The 12766-nt window shown below is 47.2% G+C and overlaps 1 protein-coding gene across 15 annotated transcripts in view; it reads left to right on the top strand.

Moving 5' to 3' along the window:
• Positions 1-12766, top strand: part of MTMR3 (myotubularin related protein 3) — a 56634-nt gene that overhangs the window by 42439 nt on the left and 1429 nt on the right. For 6 of the 15 annotated variants that reach the window (XM_053369512.1, XM_053369507.1, XM_053369508.1 and 3 more), the window contains 5 exons: positions 1559-1704; positions 1931-3326; positions 6309-6419; positions 6941-7029; positions 10313-10339. In XM_053369512.1, the coding sequence (XP_053225487.1) occupies positions 1559-1704; positions 1931-3326; positions 6309-6419; positions 6941-7029; positions 10313-10339 (1769 nt within the window). Of the gene's footprint in view, positions 1-1558; positions 1705-1930; positions 3327-6308; positions 6420-6940; positions 7030-10312; positions 10340-12588; positions 12712-12766 lie in introns of those variants that run through there. The other 9 variants (XM_053369514.1, XM_053369511.1, XM_053369515.1 and 6 more) reach the window with 4 other exon arrangements.

The following is a 12766-nucleotide window of genomic DNA, read 5'->3' as shown; positions in this document are numbered from 1 at the left end:
AAGCAAGAGTTTGCATCTAAAGAGGGTAAAGGAACCTGGTCTTCCAAGACAATTCAAAACACTGCATTAGGTAACCCAAAAAGACTCTCAGAGCTACAGCACTCTGAGAATAGTCTAAAGATGTAGGACACAGTCCAGCAGGATGTTCCTTTCTGCAAACCCCCTTGAGATGAGTGGGAGCTGGGCAAGAGCACAGTAGTGCTCTGAGACAGTTGGTCTGTAGGTCCATGTTGCCGTTTGAGTGTCTGTCCCCATATTCTGTCTTCATGGGAAACACCTGGGAAGTGTGACTTGAAAGCAGCCAACATATGTGGTGGACATACTGTACTAAGATAAAGGTAAAGGTACCCCTGCCTGTACGGGCCAGTCTTGACAGACTCTAGGGTTGTGCGCCCATCTCACTCGAGGCCGGGGGCCAGCGCTGTCCAGAGACACTTCTGGGTCATGTGGCCAGCGTGACAAGCTGCATCTGGCGAGCCAGAGCCGCACACGGAAACGCCGTTTACCTTCCCGCTGGTAAGCGGTCCCTATTGATCTACTTGCACCTGGGGGTGCTTTCGAACTGCTAGGTTGGCAGGCGCTGGGACCGAACAACGGGAGCGCACCCCGCCGCGGGGATTCGAACCGCCGACCTTTCGATCGGCAAGCCCTAGGCGCTGAGGCTTTTACTCACAGCGCCACCCGCGTTCCTACTACTATTATTACTATAATACTACTATTCAGCTATTTTAGATTCAGAGCAAACAGGCTGTAGGCATATAATGTACTATTATCTCCCTATAGACCCCAAAAGTGCTTCTTGAAACCCACTCTTTTGACTACAAACATTCAGTGATCGTCAGTTAACCAATTTTGCAGCTGTTAATAATGTCAAAAAACTCTTAAGGCTTCATGTGCGCACTCCCACACATCCTTGTAATGCTGGTAATGGTCTGGCATTACATGCAGCCACAGCAAATGTCACCCAACTGTAGGGAATGGGGTAGGTTTTGTGTTATTGGGGGTACATTGCTTGAGAGAGAATGTGTGCTGAAGGACACATTATTACAGTATTCTAAAAGTATGGCTGTAAATAAGATAGTTAAATCATCTGGGAAAATCATGTAAATCACTCTGAGCTCTTCTGAGACACAGAATGGCATAAGTGCAGTACATATAATAATACAATTTGTGGATGCACCACACTGCTCATCTGGTTGTTTTAAAATAAGTTGCCATTTTAATATAACATTCTTGGTTTTGGGCGTTTGCTTGCTTCCCCAGTCCTTGCAATGATTCACCCTCTTTTGAAATAGTTTGTCTACTTTCTAAATTAGTGGCACTGTGGTGGTTGTGAGTATGAGCAATGAGCTGGTGGGAGGGGCTGTATCAATTGATGGGGTGGGCAAACAGAGGCCATTCCAAAGTGTCTGGAAGGGGCAAGATTCAAATGGCTGCTCTTGAATATATTCAAGATTAACCTGCGACTGCAAATTAAAATGCAAGGTCAGTCAATCTCAAACCTTAATAAAAGGATTACAGCCTTCTTAGTAGTCTGTTCGTCCTCTCTCCCTCTCAGGTGCTGTATCCTGTGTGCCACGTGCGAAACCTCATGCTGTGGAGTGCCGTTTACTTGCCATGTTCTTCCCCTTCGACCCCTGCGGATGACACCTGTGCCCCTTACCCAGTCCCAGGTTCCAGCCCTGAAGATCAGCCTCTGGGCAGGTGAGCTCAGAGTTCAGATGATGTAATGTAAGTAGAAGTTTGACAGGTGAGGGAGTTGCCTCTATTGCTGTCCACGTGATTAACAAATGGCAGTTTTCAGGAGTTGTTGAGAGAGTATAGCATCATGCGAAAGATGATTATCTGCAGGCGTGATTGGCCGTTAACAGCTGATTTCTAACCTGTAATTAGAAACAATTCTCAGCATTTTTCTTTCTTTCCTCTCCAGGCTGCCAAAGACAAGATCATTTGACAATCTGACAATGGCTGGTGACAGCAGCGTACCGACAACCAACCGGCGTAGTAGCGACCCCAGCCTCAACGAGAAGTGGCAGGAGCACCGCCGGTCCCTGGAGCTGAGCAGCCTTGGGAACCCGGAGGACGACCCCTTTGACGGAGAATGTGTGAGCAAACAAGGCAGGACTCTGGTTGGAGCAGAGCTTTCAGTGGCTGTAGCAGAGGGGCAGATGGAGAACATTTTGCAAGAGGCTACCAAGGAGGAAGTGAGCCTGGAGGAGTGTGTGAGGGGCATTCCAGAAACGGCAAGTAAAGAAGAGGGAGAGGACACTGCTCTTGATAAGGAAAGCAGGACTGAGAACCTGGACAGCTCTACTGATAACATGGGTGGGAAGACCGAACTGGATACAGCAACTTTATTAGACAATCCAGTTTCCAGCCCACAGATGGATTTACAGGGTGCTTTTGAGCTTCAGGGGCAAGATGAGCTCCATTACGATGTCCAGAAACCATCTGAGGTGAAGGAACTACGGCTTGGCTTTTTGGGCAATGCTGTAAATAGTAACATTCAAAGATCAGAGGAGGACAGTGTTAGTAGGCTACCTGTAGAGGTCAAAATCCCTCAGGGCACTCCCCAGCCCAGCCTCCCATTTCCTGTCCTGCATGAGATGGGAACATCAAACATGGAGAGCTCTACAGAAACTTTAACAGAGAATGGGGCAAAGACGGAGCTGATCCAGAATGTCTCTTGCCATTGGCTCCATCCCATGGACAACAGTGCTGGCGAACTTTCCCGCACTGTTGAAAGACGGCCTGAGAACGAGGACTCAATAGAGCTACACAAACTGGCAGCGAACCTAAACAGGACTACTAAGAGCAGCAGCTTACATGACCCAATGCCTTCACCTTGTGCCTTGCCTTTAGCTGACTATAAAGAGATTGTGTGCAATGGAGAGCTGGAGCCTGAGAACAAGGTGGCAGAGAGCCCGGCAGGGTTCAGTGTTACCCAGAAATACCCTGCACCAAATGGACACTGTGTGAACGGGGAGGAAGGTAGGGTAAAGGCTTCCCTCAGCCAACAGGTCTCTGCAGCTAGCTGTAGTTCTGCCCCGCTGCATCTGAGGAATTTGCACCACAAGTGGGTTCATGCTATTCCAGGCCGGCAGCAGACAGCAAACAGCCCAGACCAGCCTGCCCGGAGTCACCTGGATGACGATGGGATGCCAATCTATGCCGATGTCATTCAGCAGCGCCTCCGCCAGATTGAAAGTGGGCACCAGCAGGAAGTGGAGACTTTAAAGAAGCAGGTGCAGGAGCTGAGGAGCCGTCTAGAGAGCCAGTACCTGAACAGCTCGCTACGTTTCAACGGGGATTATGGGGATGAAGTGGTAAGTTAAGCGACCTTTGCCATGATTGTGCCCGTGGTTCTGTGCAAGGAAAATGGATCCTTGGAAGTGACTCCACAAAAAAAGGCTACCTGGATACATATGCCCTCTTCCCCACAGATATATATGGCACATTGATAGCCAGAGGCTGGGGGTGTAGGGAACCTTCTTTCCCTGATTCACAAATTCTTTCTCACTTAGGCCCCCTGGAGGTGATTCTGATTCATTACAGGCAGCTAGATGAGTGGCTAATTTGCAAAGCTGCTCATTCTTTGGAAAGTGTGTGTGTGTGTGTTTTAGTGCCAGTAAAAATGGCAAAGCCATACATGCTTTATTTGGTTGAGGAGGGCCACTGCCTTGTATAAACATTGTATAAAGACTTGTTGATGTTGTATCAGGACTTCTTTATAGTTATTAGCAAAAGACGCCAAAGCACTGCTGTAGCAGAGACTAATTTATTCCATGTCCTGTCCAAGTTCATTGAAATGCCTATGCATCATTTAGGCCTGTTGAAAGGTCTCGACAGTCCAGTCCACTAGTTTCTGCATTTTCTTTTGAGTGGCCAAGAGTCCTCCCTCAAAAGAGGCACCCCTGTTGCATCATTTTTTAACCTGTTGGTGGTTTTAAAGGGCAGTTCTTTGTGTCACGTGTTTATGAGTGCAGGTGTTTATGGATGCTTGGGGCTGCTCCAGAATTTTAAAAAATGCATGCATAACATAAAGCATGAAAACAGGGTCGATCATGATGTGGCATGCAGTGGGATGGATCGCCAGCTGGCAGTCCTTGATCCAAATCCCTGCTGTGTTCTGCTCACCAACGTGAGATCTGTCATTGTGAGGTCTATTCAAAGGGGAATGAGCAACTGTGAAAAAGTGGTTAGTAGCCAGCCAGCCACATGCATCCTGTTCTTTCCAGTGCAGCCTGGATGAGAGAGAGCAAAATTGACAGTAAGTAACCTAATGAGTCGACAGGAAGGGGGTGGCACTGTGCGTTAAACTACGGAGCCTAGGGTTTGCTGATCAGAAGGTCGCGGTTTGAATCCCCGCCACGGGGTGATCTCCCGTTGCTCGTTCCCTGCTACTGCCCACCTAGCAGTTCGAAAGCACCCAGTGCAAGTAGATAAATAGGTACAGTGGTGCCTCGCAAGACGAAATTAATCCGTTCCGCGAGTCTCTTCGTCTTGCGGTTTTTTCGTCTTGCGAAGCGCGGCTATTAACGGCTTAGCGGCTTTAAGAAAAAGGAAACAAACTCGCAAGAACTCGCAAGACGTTTCGTCTTGCGAAGCAAGCCCATAGGGAAATTCGTCTTGCGGAACGACTCAAAAAACGGAAAACCCTTTCGTCTAGCGAGTTTTTCATCTTGTGAGGCATTCATCTTGCGGGGCACCACTGTACCACTCCGGCGGGAAGATAAACGGCATTTCCGTGCACCACTCTGGCTTCACTAGAAGCGGCTTAGTCATGCTGGCCACATGACCTGGAATCTGTACGCCGGCTCCGTTGGCCAGTAAAGCGAGATGAGTGCCACAACCCCAGAGTTGTCTGCGACTGGACCTAATGGTCAGGAGTCCCTTTACCTTTACCTTTACCTTTAACCAAATGAATGGGGGGGAGTTGAATAGAGAGAGTGGGTGGATATTTGGAAGGTAGGCTGTTGGGCTTGTGCTTGGCTCTGGATTGGCCCTCCCAAGTGATGTAGTTGTCGTCTTAAAGGTTTTGGGTGTGATGGGAAGGCATTAAGACCTCAGTTGAGACTTCATTTCTACCCCAATATATAGAACAATCCTAAGGTAGGATTGGGGAGCCTCAGCCCTGGGGGCCAAATGCAGCCCTCCAGGCCCCATCTGTTTGCCCTCTGAACTTTATCCAGGCTACACCTGCCCTATTTTGCACCCTCCTTGAGTGTATTTATCTGACTGTAATGGATGGAGAATAGAAGAGTGTGAGAGTGCTTATAAAACTTATCCTACTGTGCAGAAGTAAAATTCACATCCATTGGCCACTTTTGCTTCTAGTCCTGCTCATCACTGGCCCATGGCCCCTGGAAGGAAATGTGGCCCTTGGGCTCGAAAAGCTTCCCCTTCCGTGTCCTAAGGAGAAAGGCTTGTCCCATAGAGTTCTGCTGTGTGTTGAGTAGAACTGCACAGTAGCTGGAAAACTGGTATTTTAAAAATAACCAGTGTTTTGTTTGCACAGCCTTAAAACTGTCTGAAACTGGCCAAGGGATTTGGCTGACAGGAGGATGCTGCCATGGAGCAGCAGCATCTGCGGTGCTGGCACAAGTGAAGACTTTATTCTAGCTTCTTCCCCCCAGCTGACAAAGCCTGAAAGAGAAACTAGGTACCCCTGATCTCCTCTCATTTTCTTCCCATTTTTACCCAAAGGGGATGTCTTCTGGCCACTGCTGACACTCCATCACTCCACTGTTGCCTCTCCCAAATTGCTTGTACTCCCACATTTGCTCTAGTGAAGCCCCACTCTGTTCCCCGTGCCCCACAACCACTGCTGTAGGGCTTAAATAGTATTTCTTCATGGTTGTATTATATGGTGCTCTGCATGGCGTACAGTTTTTCAAATGAATTGGAAAGCGACTGGGTCTGTTCAGGGATTCCATTGTTTAGTGTTGGAGCTTTTGCAGCACCGTATTTATGCCACAGAGCTCTGTCTTCTGCTCCACATCACACACCTCTTCAAGTATCTACCATATAGAGATAACATCAGCACCCCAATCATTGCCAAAATATATGAGCCGTGAAAGTATATTGCTATCAGATATGCTCATGGCAACATTTGAATTTTAGCAATGAGTTTGGGTTTTCTGTTTTGCAGAACTTTTGAGGAATTTGGTAGAAGCCACCTCTCCACCCTATCTCATAATCTGATCTCTGAGCAGGAGGTTCAGAAGGATTCCCTCTTCTCAGCTGCCTAATCCATGTTCTGAGGGGTTGGGAGTAGGTTCTGTTCAGCTGTGTTTGTTTGCCAACAGACTTCAATCCCTGACTCGGAAAGCAATCTGGATCAGAACTGTTTGTCTCGCTGCAGTACAGAGATTTTCTCTGAAGCCAGCTGGGAACAGGTGGATAAACAGGACACAGAGGTACAGGCAAAATCCATCTCCGTGGCCTTCCTCTCCCTTTTCCTTATATCGGCACCTGCTACTAATCACCTGGCTCTACTCTGTATCCCTTTGGTTCTGACATTGGTCTCTTGAAACCTCTTCCCTCTTGTCCCTGTTGTCTCTAATACTTAAAAAATCTGTACCTGTGCCAAAGAAGCCCCATAGCTGTCAGTTTTCTGCCTTTGGACCTGCACTGGGAAATGATGAAAGCATTTTCCTTGACTAACATGTGGTGTGTCAGTGTGCTTGGATTATTTAGCTATGTAAGTGTGAGAGAAAGTTGGGGGCCTTAGCACTGGTTGTGAAAACTTGGTATTTGAGATGCTCGGTTAGAAGATTCTTCTGTTATTTGGCCAAAGATGAAGAAACAATTCCTTCCTTCCTTCCTTCCTTCCTTCCTTCCTTCCTTCCTTCCTTCCTTCCCCTCTGTATCCTACTTACTTTCTAAACCATGTTGCTTGTATTTAAAGTTCTCTCTCTCTTTACATCTCTGTTCCCAGGTGACACGATGGCTTCCCGATCACCTGGCTGCACACTGTTACGGCTGCGACAGTGCATTCTGGCTTGTCAGCAGGAAGCACCACTGCAGGTAATGCATGTAGGATGGATAGTGTGGGGTGCAGGTATGCTATTCTGCTGCCATGTCCTGGAGGGGCTCCTCTTTCTTTTAGCCTCTGGGCACTTTGCCTTTTATTTTTCCTTGATAAGATCACTCTCCCATGTCAGACCATAGAGCCACACACGGCAGTGTTATAGCAAGGGTAGACACCCACTGCATAGCATTCTTCTTGCTGAGTCCACCATGGCCTGCGTCAGAAGGGCTTAGCTTTTGACAAGCTGTAAGAGTGTTAAAGCACTGCAAATAACAAGGCCAGTGGAAGTGATGGTATTCCAGCTGAACTATTTAAAATTTTAAAAGATGATGCTGTTAAGGTGCTACACTCAATATGCCAGCAAGTTTGGAAAACTCAGCAGTGGCCAGAGGATTGGAGAAGATCAGTCTACATCCCAATCCCAAAGAAGGGCAGTGCTAAAGAATGCTCCAACTACTGCACAATTGCACTCATTTCACACGCTAGCAAGGTTATGCTTAAAATTCTACAAGGAAGGCTCAAGCAGTATGTGGACCGAGAACTCCCAGAAGTGCAAGCTGGATTTAGAAGAGGCAGAGGAACCAGAGACCAAATTGCAAACATGCGCTGGATTATGGAGAAAGCCAGAGAGTTCCAGAAAGACATCTACTTCTGCTTCATTGACTATGCAAAAGCCTTTGACTGTGTTGACCACAGCAAACTATGGCAAGTTCTTAAAGAAATGGGAGTGCCGGATCACCTCATCTGTCTCCTGAGAAATCTCTATGTGGGACAAGAAGCTACAGTTAGAGCTGGATATGGAACAACTGATTGGTTCAAAATAGGGAAAGGAGTACGACAAGGCTGTATATTGTCTCCCTGGTTATTTAACTTATATGCAGAATTCATCATGCGAAAGGCTGGGCTGGATGAATCCCTAGCCGGAATTAAGATTGCTGGAAGAAATAACAACAACCTCAGATATGCAGATGACACAACCTTGATGGCATAAAGTGAGGAGGAATTAAAGAACCTTTTATTGAGGGTAAAAGAGGAGAGTGCAAAATATGGTCTGAAGCTCAACATCAAAAAAACGAAGATCATGGCCACTGGTCCCATCACCTCCTGGCAAATAGAAGGAGAAGAAATGGAGGCAGTGAGAGATTTTACTTTCTTGGGCTCCGTGATCACTGCAGATGGTGACAGCAGCCACGAAATTAAGAGACGCCTGCTTCTTGGGAGGAAAGCAATGACCAACCTAGACAGCATCTTAAAAAGTAGAGACATCACCTTGCCAACAAAGGTCCGTATAGTAAAAGCTATGGTTTTCCCAGTAGTGATGTATGGAAGTGAGAGCTGGACCATAAAGAAGGCTGATCGTCGAAGAATTGATGCTTTTGAATTATGGTGCTGGAGGAGACTCTTGAGAGTCCCATGGACTGCAAGAAGATCAAACCTATCCATTCTTAAGGAAATCAGCCCTGAGTGCTCACTGGAAGGACAGATCGTGAAGCTGAGGCTCCAATACTTTGGCCACCTCATGAGAAGAGAAGACTCCCTGGAAAAGACCCTGATGTTGGGAAAGATGGAGGGCACAAGGAGAAGGGGACGACAGAGGACGAGATGGTTGGATAGTGTCTTCGAAGCTACAAACATGAGTCTGACCAAACTGCGGGAGGCAGTGGAAGACAGAAGTGCCTGGCGTGCTCTGGTCCATGGGGTCACGAAGAGTCGGACACGACTAAATGACTAAACAACAACAAAGAGTGTTATAAAGTTTGTCACACAGCCCACCTCCACACCTTACAGTTAAAGTACTAGTATACCACTTTAAAGGCTTCTCCCAAATAATCATAGGAACTGTAATTTCTTAAGGGGGCAGAGAGTTGTTAGGAGGTCAGATTTCCCGGTGGCTTTGCACTGGGGCTTAAGTATGAATCCTAAACTTCCCACCAATGCAGAGTTCATAGAATCCTGTGGAAACTTGGTCCCCAGATGGTGATTTGAGAAGAGAGACAGAACCCTTTTGCTTTACACCTGCAGTCTTGTATCCTGCCCTTCCTCCCAAAAATGCCCAAAGTTGCAAACATCAAAACATTAAAGCAATGCAATGTAAAATAATTTTTTTAAAAACACATATAAAATAATTAAATGTAAAACATTTAAAAGCTGTCACTAAAGCTTAATTTCAAGTTTGCCATGGTCAGCATCTTTTAGCCATCAAATGCCTTGGGTAACCAGGAATGTGTTTCAGGGGAAAGTTAAAGTCAGTAATGAGGAAGACAGGCACATCTCACCCAAGAGGGCAATTCTGCAACTGGGGAACCACCACTGAGAAGGCCCTGTCATGGGTCAGCACCAGCCAGGTGGCAGTCAGGTATAGCGTTGCCAACAAGGCCTCCCTTTTTAGTGTGTTTGCTTGTCTCAAACTTTCTCACTAACTTGTTTTGTTTCCAGTCAAGCAGCAGCACCAATACCCCCCCTTTCTTTTAGAAAAATATTCCTGGGCTCACTCTGCCAGTTTAGCACCTGGCCTGTGTTCTTCCTTTTACGCTGCATTCTCTGCTTTGAGCAAATGTTTAAATCACCTCATAGACAGAGGTCCTCTGCTTTGTGCTGAAGTCTGTTAGAACAGCAGCTTTGGAGAATGTTGGAAATGTCCCATTCTATTGCTTCATCTTCTAGCTGTGTCAAGTCTTCTTAGCTGAGAAGGCTTCCAAAGAACAAGTAGGAGCCGATTTTGAGATTCGATCCATCTTGAGACAGTGTGTGCCGTGTCCATTTCCTTTATAGTTAAATTGTGTTTCCCAGGCTGATTTCTGTGGCACTCTTTATTTTATATTAAAATCAGAGGCAAGTGCCTCATATCTCCCCACCACCACAAAAAAACAAAAAAAACAAACCCAACCACCATCACCACCAACAACAAAAAACCCAAACCAGTTTATTTCCTACAATAAGAAATGATGTTTCTCAATGGAGGCCATGCACTGTGTTTCTGCACGTGTCACTGTTCTTGCCATGCCTACTGATTGGAGGAAGGTGGGTCCGAAGAAAGATACCATGCAGAGATGCAGCAGGGACAGCCTCTTCCATTGCTGGGCCATTGTTGGGCTCACAGGGGCCATTTAACTTCATTTCTCACAGCACACTAACATTTTTTGTTTAAAACATAGCTGTATATTACCTTCTCTCAGGCTAGCAGGAAAAGACAGTGGTCTCACCTTGCCATTTCTGGGGGGGAAACCACAAATCCTCTGATTTAGTCTCCCCTCTGAGCTTTTTCTCCCCTCCTTGCAGGGACCCTGACCGTGTTGATCAGACTTGGTGAGCATTTGGAACAGCCTCTGTTGTCTGCTTGCACTTCTCCGATAACCTCTTCAAACTAACCTTTGACTCCCTCCCCTGCACTCCTCTTGCCCATAAATCGTTACACCAAAGACGAATGGTAGCAGCCCAGTTGGATATTGAGGTCTGTGGGCCTCTTTTCACATTATACTAATAAGCCTTTTTGTTTCATACTGCATACTGCAACTTTGGCTAACATGCAAGTGGCTTATCTGCAATGAGTATTTCAATTATAAGAGCAGGCAATTTCTGTGTATTGAGTGGTACCATCCGGTTTGGTGGAGTGGAGACCCCCTGTATCGCTGCAGCTTACCTGCTAGAGTTGCAGCAAAGGCGATGTGTCCACCCTGCCCTGGCCCCATCCAGGTAAGCTGCAGTGACACCAGTATCAGGAGGGCAGCTCTACCTCTCCACACCTGTCACCACTGGTATATAGAAACCAACAAATTATTTTGGCCTTTTTCCATTGAATTTGGTATTACAGAGAGCTGGCAGCTGTTGGGGAGTTCTTGAGCAGTACACTGAGAAAACCTTACCAATCACTTCTGAAATAGCACAAGAGTGTAAAAAGCTTTAAAAAGGTAAAGGTACCCCTGCCCGTACGGGCCAGTCTTGACAGACTCTAGGGTTGTGTGCTCATCTCACTCTAGAGGCCGGGAGCCAGCGCTGTCCGCAGACACTTCCGGGTCACGTGGCCAGCGTAACAAGCTGCATCTGGCGAGCCAGCGCAGCACACGGAACGCCGTTTACCTTCCCGCTAGTAAGCGGTCCCTATTTATCTACTTGCACCCGGGGGTGCTTTCAAACTGCTAGGTTGGCAGGCGCTGGGACCGAGCGACAGGAGCGCACCCCGCCGCAGGGATTCGAACCGCCGACCATGCGATCGGCAAGTCCTAGGCGCTGAGGCTTTTACCCACAGCGCCACCCGCGTCCCATGTAAAAAGCCTTAATTGTGGGCTAATGGGCACTGAGTGAGAGACAAGGCAGCGTGAGCATTAGGGTCTCCTCTGCTAGCCAGGTGGAGTAGATTCCCTGAGAAGGAACATGACTTTGACACTGAGGGCCAAGAGTCTGGCAAAAATCCTGAAATGCATATAAGAACCTGCTTAGGGACTAAGTGATCCCTTTGCGTGAGATTTGAACAGATATACCCAGGCAGAAAATTCCAGATAGTTTCTCTTTTACACAATGTCCAGGAGTTTCTCTTGAAAGGAAATATTTAGTTGTCTTTTGGCAGCTAGGTCGTGCTGTGAACCCTCACCCTTTCAGAATCTTCACTGTGAGGGCATTTGAATGGCTTTTTCATAGAGTGGTCTGTCTTCACTGCCTTGTTGTTTTCACTCCTGCTGTTCTCTCTGATAGCAGTGTCTATTGGAGTCCATAAGAAGACTTACAAATCACCAGCCCAAGTCTAGCCCTGAGTGAGTGATATCTAGAGGTTGCTTTGCCATGCTAGAAATATGAAAGTTTGTGAGATGAAAAATGGGGGTTTCCCTTTGCTTGTTACATCGACAGTTAACATAAAGAAAAACCACACCTGGCACAAACTCTTTATATAAAGCCAGTTGCCTCCTATCTACCACTATTAGGCTACTGGAGAAGAGCAGATTAAACCTGCTATGTTTGTTTATGCCAACCTCAAGGCACCTGTAGTGAGGTGCAAAACAATTCTTACCTAATGCTTGCCTATATCTGCAAGTCAAAGATTATGAACCAGGGACCTTGTCCGCTTATGCTGCTCAGAGCTGCATTTGGGGGAAAGCAGGTTTGAGATAAGAAGTGGGGGGTTGTGGGGTTCTAGTTGCACGCAGGACCCCATCCCTGCCCCAAGATGCATGTGCTGTTATGGCCCTGCTGTGACTGACAACTGACAGGTGTGTCAGCTGCTGCATCCCTCATTCACTCAGTATGTGGGCTGCATCTTTTCTGGCTGCTCACTGCGTGGCTTTGCATGGTCCCCATGGACTCACATTTTCTTTGTGCTGAAAGACAGTATTGTTGTAGTTCCCTTGAGCTGCAGCCGACTCACTTCTGGCTTAGGTAGGCTTTTTCCTTTTTGGGGGAGAAGTTGACTGGTTTGCCAGTCTTCAAGGCTTGATTCTAGTTAACTTCTTTTTGGGAAGCAACAGCCAGGAGCAGACGGAGACATAGCTGAAGTGTTCCATTGCACTGAAGATAGGCACAAAAGAAATTTGTGGCTCGGTTACAGGCTCTTTTCACCCCTCCAGATCACCATTTCTGGGCTGGCATCATAGCAGACATCACCATCCCGTGGCGCTCTGACCCCCACTGCAGCTTGCAGGGGGGAAAGAACTTAACCCTTTTCCACCCAAGCTGCTCTTTGGCAACTAGTCCAAAGGCTGCCCCCCCCAACCTTTTTCTGCAAGCACCAACTTAAGACATGTA

Source organism: Podarcis raffonei, chromosome 16, assembly GCF_027172205.1.
Source record: "Podarcis raffonei isolate rPodRaf1 chromosome 16, rPodRaf1.pri, whole genome shotgun sequence".
Classification (NCBI taxonomy): Eukaryota; Metazoa; Chordata; class Lepidosauria; order Squamata; family Lacertidae; genus Podarcis; species Podarcis raffonei.
The sequence above is the reverse complement of the archived record's forward strand: the minus strand, read 5'-3'. Positions and strand labels throughout refer to the sequence as shown.